At 40.1% G+C, this 12,030-nt stretch overlaps 1 protein-coding gene across 1 annotated transcript; it reads right to left on the minus strand.

Moving 5' to 3' along the window:
• Nucleotides 1-5,476: 5,476 nt before the first annotated feature.
• LOC308461941 (vomeronasal type-2 receptor 26-like) lies at nt 5,477-11,476 on the minus strand (the record flags this gene model as incomplete). The annotated part of the gene is made up of 6 exons (XM_080979108.1): nt 5,477-6,381; nt 7,198-7,324; nt 7,562-7,777; nt 8,100-8,960; nt 10,410-10,701; nt 11,271-11,476. The coding sequence occupies 6 exons, from the start codon at nt 11,474-11,476 to the stop codon at nt 5,477-5,479; spliced, it is 2,607 nt and encodes an 868-aa protein (XP_080835234.1).
• Between the last annotated feature and the right edge of the window lie 554 nt (nt 11,477-12,030).

Below are 12,030 nucleotides of genomic sequence, written 5' to 3' on the forward strand. Positions count from 1 at the left end.
TATTACACTTAAATTTCTGACTTATTCATAGCATTCCCCCCTCCCTGTGTAGATCTACCCTGGGTGTTGCTAACTGTGATGCTCCAGTTATTGCTGGACTATGACTCAGTAATTCCTGAACATTATCCATGATGGTGGAGACTTATTATCTCATTTAGTCCAGTGTATTGCCTGCCTGTGGATACCTATTCCACCCTTCTCTTCTGCTCTGACCACAAAGGTGTAACATTTTACATTTGATTGTAATAGTTTCTTGCTAGATACATAAGGGTAAAAGTGGTCACAAATATTAGAGCATAGTTGCTTTCATTCTTCTAGAATTGCTAATAAAAGCTTATGATAAAGGATCCAATGTTAGTTACAGTCAGAACAGACCCATTGAAAAGAAAAGAAAATAACCAATATGGCATAAAATACTTAGGTTCAATCATTCTTTCTCTTTGTTAACTGATCCCTGTCATTCAATTCTGGCCTAAAAATGATAATATAGCATTTGGGGGAAAAGATACAACCAAGTAATCCAACACTGGAAGCTAAGATGGAGAAGATCTCCACTGCCACCATGTATTTCCCCTTGGTGCTCAGGTAAGTTGGAACAAAAGTCAGCCAAACACTGCAAAACAACAGCATACTGAAAGTGATGAACTTGGCTTCATTAAAAGTGTCTGGCAGCTTTCTAGCAAGGAAAGCCACCATGAAGCTGATGATGGCCAGAAATCCCATGTAGCCCAGAACTAAATAAAACATGAGGACAGAGCCTTCATTGCATAATGCAATTATCTCTTTACTCTGAGAGTGCATGTCCAGATCTGGGAATGGGGGAAAAGTTGCCAACCACACAACACAAATTCCTGATTGAATGAGGGTGCAAGAAAAGATAATGGAGTTGGCCAGTCTTTTCCCCACCCACTTCCTCATGCTGGATCCTGGTTTGGTGGCCATGAAAGCGACCACAACAGTGATGGTTTTAGCCATCACACAAGAAATGACCGCAGAGAAGATGATGCCAAAAGCTGGTTGCCGGAGAATGCAGGTCACATTATTGGGTTGTCCAAGGAATGGCAAAGAACAGAGGAAGCAGAGGAGGAGAGAGACAAGCAGAATGTAGCTGATGTCCCGGTTGTTGGCTTTGACGATGGGGGTGTCTTTGTGTTTAATAAAAGTTACTAGAACCAAAGCTGTGATAAAGGAAAAGGAAAGAGCAACAGAAGTTAAACTGATCCCTAAAGGCTCTTTGAAAGATAGAAAAGTTAGATGCTTTGGAAAACATTGATCTTTGTCCTTGCTTGGATATTGATCTTTTGGGCACTGGAGACAGTCATCCATATCTGAAAAACAGAAAGGAATCTCATTTCAGTGTCAATCCATGTGTGATTTATGAAGAATTTCCTCACTTCCTCCCAAATAATAAATGATACTTTGCATGATTTCTGTTTTGTAGTTCCAGTGTGGAGGTGTTCGTGTGAATTCATCACTCACCACAATGAGAACAATGATGATGTGTCAATTTGTATACGCTTGAGTTGACATGAGTGGAAGTGATTTTCCTAAATCCCAAAGAGAATTTTTTATTTTAAAAAAAGTAATGGGAGATTTTTACACTTAAATGTTTTGGCAGCATGTTCTTTCTTAGTTTTAAAGCCAGTTTAGAACATCTGAGGGTAGACAATACTGAAGTAGATGGATAAATTTTCTCACTCGCCATAAAACAGCTTCCTATATTTTTTGCTGTTATAAGGGAAAAATTGGGAGGTTAATGAACTACTTTCTTCTTGAGTTGAAAAGCAATTCATTTTTGTTTGTGTGTGTGGGAGGGAAATGAGATCATGAAAGGAATTAGGAAACACATTGGTCTTACATCAAATTTTAATAGCAAAATCATATATAAGGTAATGGAAACATGGATTCTGACTTACACCACCAATAAATAAAATATATATTTCACACAATATTATGGGAATTCATTAAAATAAAATAAATTGAAAAATTGGTTGTTGGCATTTGTCTGTCTCGAAAGACAATGAAAGACCCCATCCTGCAAGAAAGTGTTTACAACATGCTGAACCAGATTCAGATACACAAACACACCAGGGTGATGGGTAAGGATCCTGCAGAGATCCTACCTGTGGAATCTTGTAGGGTCTTAAGATATCTGCAATATGGAAGGAAGTATCAGAGCTAAGTCCCGCAATGACAGTGATGAGGCTGTTACAGATGCCACACTTGTAGTTGGGGTTAAATCTATGAGATTTGAAGAGCATGTCCAGGGTGGTACGATAGGTCATCCTAGCATCATAGTAGCTGTCATAGATGTGGAACCCAAATGTTACATTGGGCAAGATATTTGGATTCTCATTGATCTCATTCACTGCAAACACCAAGGCAAGGACATGCTGGTGGAATTTTGTCACAAAACTGCAAACAGAAGAATTTAGTGTATCACAAGATAATGTCACCGTGCCTGACATCCCATAAAAGGGCTCCTTTCTGGCAGTGACAGATTTATATTCAATGGATCTTATTTAATTTGTTACTGATGTCTAAAACCTATTAAACAACTCCCTCTTCAAATCATGCATCAGTATACTGAGATCTTGGATCTGGGTGTATTCCAGTTCCCATCAAATCTATCCCATAACCAATGGGGCAAGATCTGTTGGATTTGGAATCTGAGGGACAAATCAGGAAGAGATCTTACAAGAGGATGCCAGAGTCAATTTTTTTCTCTAAACACTGTAAAATGCACAAGATCCCAAAAGGTGCTAGAGAAGCACAATTGTGTTCCTGGATGGGGGCAATCCCAGTGTGCCTTTCCTTGAACATCATCATAATTATCATTGCTATACTGCCCTTCATCTAAGGATCACAGGGTGGTCTACAATATAATTTTTTTTGTCACTTAAAGAAACTGTTGTTTGTGTTGGTGATATGACCAGGAAAATGTCATAGGGAGGAGGAAGGGGGGGGGGAGGAAAGGTCCTTACTTTGGAAATTCATATAGAGAAGGATGTTTTCGGAAGGATACTTCACTAAAATGGTAAATGATATGAAAAGTCATCCCACAAATGAGGAGGTCACCTCCTTGATACCATTCATGGTCTACAGGTATAGGAACGTTAGTGGGGCACTTACGGTTACCTACTCCACATGCAATTGGAAGGAGGAGAAACACCTTCACTAGATCCAGCATCCTGTTAAACTTCTCTCTTGCCTCTGCCAATAATCTATTTCACAGGGGAAAATCCATCATTGGCTTTTGAATCATCACATCTACAAAAATGCATGTCTTAAATACTGGGTGAGATTAGCAGTACTCTTTGAATTATCTGCCTAGTGACAGAATGAAAGGGGATTTGTTAGAGATGAAAGTGACAGTGCCCTACTCCCGGTTTTTCTCCACCAGAAGCCTACTAATATCCACTTTCAGGCTTGCCAAGTTATTGTTTTTCCTATTATCTGAAAAGCCTCTGGAGATTTCTCTCTCTCTCTCTGTGTGTGTATATATATTTATAGATATTTGCAGTGTGGCATGAATAATTGTAGAGAAAGAATTCCTTCTTTAGAGACCTTGAGTAGCAATTATGGAAGCAAACATGTTTTCTTTTGTTTTAAGAAAAAGTTCTGGCTTTTCTCTTCCTAATTTTGGAGTCAGAGTCCAATAACCTCTAAAGGGCAGAGGTTAGCCAGTCCTTGTCTAGACAACTTGGAAAAATAAAGCAGCACTAATTCTTGAAATGAATCACAATATTCAGCTTCAGTTTGATCTACAGGATGGTAGTCAATACACTCCTTTGCTATAATTAAAATAGCTAGTCACAGAACTGACTAGGGGAGTAGTGAATGTTACTTTAATCCAAAGCAGCCTTTGTGTTCTGCCTTGAGATGCAGCAATTGTTAAATCACTTGCAAGTAATGTCAACCTGCACATCTCTAGGGTTTGTGGGATCTTGAGCATGGCTTCTTCATTAGGTCCCTGCTCCTCTTTTATAGACCACTTTTCTCTCACAGAAGCCACACAGTCTCCTTGAGGGGTTGCTCCAAGGAAGTAAATTGTACCATTCTATCTGCTCACTTTTCTCCAATCAGGGAAGAAGGAGTGAGTGAAGATCTACATCAAGAACACAGGTGATAGGAGACCAGTAGCACCTACTATTTGCCAAAAAGTCCACTGTAGAGAGAGTATGACCAGAGACATAGCTAGGGCCCCTTGAACACTTGGCTAAGAACAGTATTGTCCTCCTAATCACTTTCATTATGTTTGATCTTGTCATGACAGAGGAATTGCATTGCCACAAACATATGTAACATATTCCCTGTCGGGGCTGGAAGTTGCTCTCTTCACCAGAAACCACGGCAGACCATTGACGGTTTTATAGTCTTTATTTACAACTATATACAGAAGTCATAATGATTAATCCATCAATCCGAATCACTCACTTCAGATACAGCTAACGGTTTCTTCTTCCTCCTCCTGCACCTAAAGTGCAGGAATCTCGATCCCCGCCTCTGACCCTTTCTTTTGTCCTCGCATCTTGCTCAAGCCATCATAAATCTCCTGCCCCCACTAGCATGAACACTTCATTGTGCAGTGGACATGCAGCTCAGCTAGCTGGTTTATGACTGAGCCAGACTCAGTTTGTGATAAGTCCCCAGTCCACACTCAGCTAAATATATGCCAGTAGGAAAGCCTCATCATGGCAGAAACAGGATTCAGCTGGCAGAATTGAAGCTTGCTAAGCCAATGTTGGTATGAATCCCCAAAAAGGAGTGTTCCAAGGGATGGGTTGGAAGGTATTATTCTGGCAATCAGAATGTAGAAACAACTATTGTCACAAATATTAGAGCATGGGTGCTTTCATTCTTCTAGAATTCCTAATAAGAGCTCATGATAAAGGATCCAATGTTAGTTACAGTCAGAACAGGCCCACTGAAAAGAATGAACATGTCATGGACGTGCCTTCCCACAGCCACGATAAGGATTCTGAGTGGGGGAGCAGTCAGTCAGAAGAGGAAGAAAGAGACTGGCCTCTTTCCCGGCCAGCAGAAGGCAGTGGGCCACAACGCCCTTCTCTAGAGGAGAAGAGACTGTAAATTACAGGACAGTGAAAGTGGGCTAAACGGAGGCCAATTCTCTGAGGAGCAGCCTTTGGTCACAACACAGGAGGGTAGACTCTTCCTCAGAGGAAGAGATGGGAGATGACCCCGAGAGCCCCCAGGCTCGTGGACGAACAAAGGTCAGAGAAAGGTGTCAATCAAAGAAGAAGCGATGGTGGTGCTGGCGTGTTTCCTGTTGGAGACACACTTTGAATTCAGATGCCTCAACATCATCTTGATGGACGGTCGCTAGCGTAAGTGGCTCTGTGGTTAATTACTGTGTATAATAAATATGCTTGTAACTAACAATGACTGTGTGCTGATTATCTAAGCCGGCAGTCTGCCAGTTCCTGAAAGAACATAACTAATATGACATAAAGGTTCAATAATTCTTTCTCTTCGTTAGCTGTTCCCTGTTGTTCAACTCCGGCCTAAGAATAATAATATAGCATTTGGGGGAAAAGATACAACCAAGTAATCCAACACTGGAAGCTAAGATGGAGAAGATCTCCACAGCCACCATGTATTTCCCTTTGGTGCTCAGGTAGGTTGGAACAAAAGTTAGCCAAACACTGCAAAACAACAGCATACTGAAAGTGATGAACTTGGCTTCATTAAAAGTGTCTGGCAGCTTTCTAGCAAAGAAAGCCACCGTGAAGCTGATGATGGCCAGAAATCCCATGAAGCCCAGAACTAAATAAAACATGAGGACAGATCCTTCATTACATAATGCAATGATCTCTTTGCTCTGAGAGTGCATGTCCAGATCTGGAAATGGGGAGAAGTTTGCCAACCACACAACACAAATTCCTGATTGAATGAGGGTGCAAGAAAAGATAATGGAGTTGGCCAGTCTTTTCCCCACCCACTTCCTCATGCTGGATCCTGGTTTGGTGGCCATGAAAGCGACCACAACAGTGATGGTTTTAGCCATCACACAAGAAATAACCACAGAGAAGATGATGCCAAAAGCTGGTTGCCGGAGAATGCAGGTCACATTATTGGGTTGTCCAAGGAATGGCAAAGTACAGAGGAAGCAGAGGACGAGAGAGACAAGCAGAATGTAGCTGATGTCCCGGTTGTTGGCTTTGACGATGGGGGTGTCTTTGTGTTTAATAAAGGTTCCTAGAACCAAAGCTGTGATAAAGGAAAAGGATGCAGCAACAGAAGTTAAAATGATCCCTAAAGGCTCTTTGAAAGATAGAAAAGTTAGATGCTTTGGAAAACATTGATCTTTGTCCTTGCTTGGATACTGATCTTTTGGGCACTGGAGACAGTCATCCATATCTGAAAAACAGAAAGAAATCTCATTTCAGTGTCATCCCATGTGAGACTTAAGAAGAATTTCCTCACTTCCTCCCAAATAATAAATGATATATTTCTTGATTTCTGTTTCATAGTCCCAGTGCGGAGGTGTACATGTGAATTCATCACTCACCACAATGAGAACAATGATGATGTGTCAATGTGTACACACTTGAGTTGACATGAGTGGAGGTGATTTTCCTAAATGCCAAAGAGGATTTTTATTTTTTAAAAGTAAAGGGAGATTTTTACACTTGAATGCATTGGCAGCATGTTCCTTCTTATTTCTAAAGCCAGTTTAGAACATCTGAGTGTAGACAATACTGAACTAGATGGGCAAATTTTGTCACTTGACATAAGACAGCTTCCTATCTTTTTTTCTGCTATAAGAGAAATATTGGGAGGTTAATGACCCACTTTCTTCTTGAGTTGAAAAGCAATTCATTTTTGTTTCTTTGGTGGGGTGGAATGGGATCATGAAAGGAATTAGGAAACACATTGGTTTTACATCAAATTTTAATAAAAAATCATGTATAAGACACTGGAAACATAGATTCTTGCTAAAACGCCTATATATGAAATATATATTGCACACAAAATTCATTAAAATAAAATCAGTTGAAAAATTGGTTGTTGGCATTTGTCCGTCTCAAGTGACAATGAAAGACCCCGTTCTGCAAGAAAGTGTTTACAACACCCTGAACCAGAGTCAGATACACAAACACACGAGAGTGATGGTTAAGGATCCTGAGGGCTTTTAGTTGGATGCTCTATCAGGAGAACAGTTGTATCACCTACCCTTTTGGTCTGAAAACTTCCCATCAGGGCATAAAGCACAGTCATAACAGCAAAACTTCTTCCCCTCCTTCTTTTGTTTCCGATACCCAGATTGGCAGGAGTCACTGCAGACCGAAATGGGAATCCCCTATCCATCAATAAGAAAATAGATACTGTAGGTACAATGTAGGAAATTTATATTGCTCAAAGAAGCAAAGCATTTTCATTTTCAAAAGTTGGTTGGAAAATAAATACTTTCTATTTAATCATACACTTCTGTTTAGTTTCCTGACTTCATTACAGAGACGGATGCATAAGGTTGCACAACAAGTGGTATTTTAGAACTCATAATCCAGTCAAGAATAGGGGGAAACTCAATCTGTACCTGGTTAAAACCTCTTGGCCATATAATCATGGCCTTATGAATGATGAATCCTTTTCCTTCACTCACACTTCCAACTTTCACTCTCTGGAAGGATCTGTTTGGGAAGATGACCATGTTGTTGATATCAAATCCACCTCTCATTTCCCCTTTAGCATTAAATGATATTGTTTCTCCAGCTGAGTTATTGAATGAAATCCCTTGCAGATATGGTTGCATCTATTTGAAAGTGGAAAAGAAACAAGGGCTAACATTTTATGTCCATAGACATGAAATGCTGAATATTTGTACATTCCTTTCCTTTATGTTTTTTCTATAGCAAAGACCCAACCAGACGTGATAAATGGTAGATAAAGGAACATGCATAGTGATAGAAGAAAAAATTGATTCCCCATTACAGCCACCCAATTTGAGAGGAAATATAAACCCATTTCACTAATAATTCTGTGTAGGAAAAGGTTGGATACCCTCTGATGATTTCTACAAAGCTGTTCTGGGCAAAGAATAAAAATGAAGAAGTTTTTAATTATGAATGCATTACCTGCCAGGGCTGGAGATCATGGAGTTTATGTTTCCCCCCATCAGTCATTCTTCTGTGGTGGCATCTTGATGAGATGGCATGTAAGGCATGAGCCACAGTATAGGCAGCATTGTAAATACTATAGCTATGGCCAGTCATGCTCATTTCAAAAACTGGATCAGGCAGGCTGTCTAACCTCTCTTCCCCAGTACATAGTCCATCTTCATCCACCAGCTCTTGAGGATTTGGAAATGAACAGACAAACGCTTGCTCCCAGAAATCCTTCAGAAAACCATCTGCCCTGGTGCTGTAGGGCTTTATGGTCTGAAGAAATTCCTGGAAGCCTAGCAACTCTTTTGTGTGAATGCTGAAGGAGATAGCTCCTTGGAAGAGTTGTATATCAAAGCCTATCTGAAGACCTGTTAATATGATATCAAGCTGTGTTGTCATAATCCACACCTTTGCAATGGATGCATTTCCTTTGTAACCAGGATGTGGGAGATAAGTAATAGTCATTAGCAACATGATAGTCAATGAACCTCCATACAGGATCAGTGTGCTAGGTTTGTTCTCTATCAAAGCTGGATAAACATTTGACCATGTATAGAGAAGTTCTTGTAAGTCACCTATATGTGCTTGTTTGGGGATTCTTTTTGTAAAGGCTGAACAGATTCTGTTCTTGGAAAGGAATGGTTCCAGGGTTGACAAGAAATGTTCTCCACCATCATCATCTTCAGCAAAGATCCCAACCCATGTCCATCCAAAATGTAGAAGTAACTGAATAATTCCCATATATTGATGGTCTTCATTTGGGACCATGCGGTAAAAGGAATTGGACTGCGTTGTTTCCCTGTTTCCTGCTGCAAACGAGCCATACGTGATCTATTAAAAACACATAGTATTATGAGAGATCTGCTTGGTAGAGTGTCTCCATATATGTAGCTCTTCATGGTAGAAATATTTCCTGAAGGACAATATGAACACTATGAGAGGTAAAGAAAATGAAAACTCACCCAGAATTTTAGCTGTTAATATAGAGATATGGCCATGCTTTTTTGAAATATCTAGAGACGTGTATGGTTTTCAGAAATGTATTTAAAACAAGGTTATGTCTATCTATTCTCCTTCCTGGGGGAGATGTGAGTGGGGGGCAACAGCATACCAGTAATAAGGTACGGATTAAATTGTATTACCCTCCCAACTTTGTTGGACTGATTATGTTCAGATGCCTGATTATTGTCTTACAAAGCAACAACTCTATTCTGAATTTAAAAATATAAAGCATACTGCTGGTGGTCAACAAAAGAGGATTAAAGACTCTTTCAAGGCAAAGCTAAAAAAAAAGTAGTATAAACACAGACAGTTAGAAAACAGTGGTCTGCAAACGCTCCAACTGAAGAACAGTCTTTACAAAGGTATCATGGACATTGAAGACGTTCAAACTCGGGACGAAAGAGAGAAACGTGCTAAGAGGAAGGCACATTTGGCAAACCCTCACCATGATCACCTCCCACCCAGAAACTAATATCTCCACTGTGGAAGGATGTGTGGATCCAGAATAAGCCTCCACAGTCACTTACGGACTCAACTGCGTTCATGGAAGACAATCTTACTCAGCTATGAGTGATCGCCAAAGAAGAAGACCCTCCCTTATACTTTCAATCCCAGGGCAGATTACAATAATTAAAAAGAAACTGGTATGGTTTACAGATTACCTGAGATTTAAGAAGGGCGTGTAAAAGAAATGGGAGAAAAGGGAAATCACAAAGGAGAAGTATACAAGAGTAGCCAAGAGTTGCAGAGGGAAAGTCAGGCTGCCTAAAGCTCAGAATGAGCTCAGGCTTCCACGAGAGTTAAAATTAATTTCAAAAAGTTTCTTTGGCTATGTTGGAAGGAAGAGGGAGCACAAGTAAGTGGAAGGTGCATTGCATGGAGAAGACCGAGAAATGCTATTGGGTGACAACACCTATGTTGCCTCTGTCTTCACCCAAAAGAAAACAAGTTCCAAATCTGGTGATAACAGAATCAATGATGTCAGGGAGTCCAAGAGAGGAAAAGAGGTGGTAAGGGAACACCTAGCTACTTTAAATGTACTGATTTACAAGGAGCAAATGTCTTCCCCATATTCAAAACGACCGACAAAAAAAGAACACCCAGATAACTACCAACAGTGAGCTTCACATCAATACCAAAAAAGGTCCTAGAGCAGATTAATAAATTTTCAAGAATGCCATTCAGACCTCTTTCTGCTTCTGAACCATAAATGCAAAAGCAAACATGGTAAGAGATTTGTTTCTGCACATCCCCATGTCTCATATGCAGAGATCATACCTGTGGAATCTTGTAGGGTCTTAAGATATCTGCAATATGGAAGGAAGTTTCAGAGCTAAGTCCCCCAATGACAGTGATGAGGCTGTTACAGATGCCACACTTGTAGTTGGGGTTAAATCTATGAGATTTGAAGAGCATGTCCAGGGTGGTACGATAGGTCATCCTAGCATCATAGTAGCTGTCATAGATGTGGAACCCAAATGTTACATTGGGCAAGATATTTGGATTCTCATTGATCTCATTCACTGCAAACACCAAGGCAAGGACATGCTGGTGGAATTTTGTCACAAAACTGCAAACAGAAGAATTTAGTGTATCACAAGATAATGTCACCATGCCTGACATCCCACAAAAGGGCTCCTTTCTGGCAGTGACAGATTTATATTCAATGGATCTTATTTAATTTGTTACTGATGTCTAAAACCTATTAAACAACTCCCTCTTCAAATCATGCATCAGTATACTGAGATCTTGGATCTGGGTGTATTCCAGTTCCCATCAAATCTATCGCATAACCAATGGGGCAAAATCTGTTGGATTTGGAATCTGAGGGACAAATCAGGAAGAGATCTTACAAGAGGATGCCAGAGTCAATTTTTTTCCTCTAAACACTGTAGAATGCACAAGATCCCAAAAGGTGCTAGAGAAGCACAATTGTGTTCCTGGATGGGGGCAATCCCAGTGTGCCTTTCCTTGAACATCATCATAATTATCATTGCTATACTGCCCTTCATCTAAGGATCACAGGGTGGTCTACAATATAATTTTTTTGTCACTTAAAGAAACTGTTGTTTGTGTTGGTGATATCACCAGGAAAATGTCATAGGGAGGAGGAAGGGGGGGGGGAGGAAAGGTCCTTACTTTGGAAATTCATATAGAGAAGGATGTTTTCGGAAGGATACTTCACTAAAATGGTAAATGATATGAGAAGTCATCCCACAAATGAGGAGGTCACCTCCTTGATACCATTCATGGTCTACAGGTATAGGAACGTTAGTGGGGCACTTACGGTTACCTACTCCACATGCAATTGGAAGGAGGAGAAGCAACTTCACTAGATCCAGCATCCTGTTAAGCTTCTCTCTTGCCTCTGCCAATAATCTATTTCACAGGGGAAAATCCACCATTGGCTTTTGAATCATCACATCTACAAAAATGCATGTCTTAAATACTGGGTGAGATTAGCAGTACTCTTTGAATTATTTACCTAGTGACATAATGAAAGGGGATTTGTTAGAGATGAAAGTGACAGTGCCCTACTCCCGGTTTTTCTCCACCAGAAGCCTACTAATATCCACTTTCAGGCTTGCCAAGTTATTGTTTTTCCTATTATCTGAAAAGCCTCTGGAGATTTCTCTCTCTCTCTCTGTGTGTATATATTTATATATATATATATATGCAGTGTGGCATAAATAATTGTAGAGAAAGAATTCCTTCTTTAGAGACCTTGTGTAACAATTATGGAAGCAAACATGTTTTCTTTTGTTTTAAGAAAAAGTTCTGGCTTTTCTCTTCCTAATTTTGGAGTCAGAGTCCAATAACCTCCAAAGGGCAGAGGTTAGCCAGCCCTTGTCTAGACAAATTGGAAAAATAAAGCAGCACTAATTCTTGAAATGAATCA

Source organism: Podarcis pityusensis (genome assembly GCF_964106645.2).
Source record: "Podarcis pityusensis genome assembly, chromosome: 13".
NCBI lineage: Eukaryota > Metazoa > Chordata > Lepidosauria > Squamata > Lacertidae > Podarcis > Podarcis pityusensis.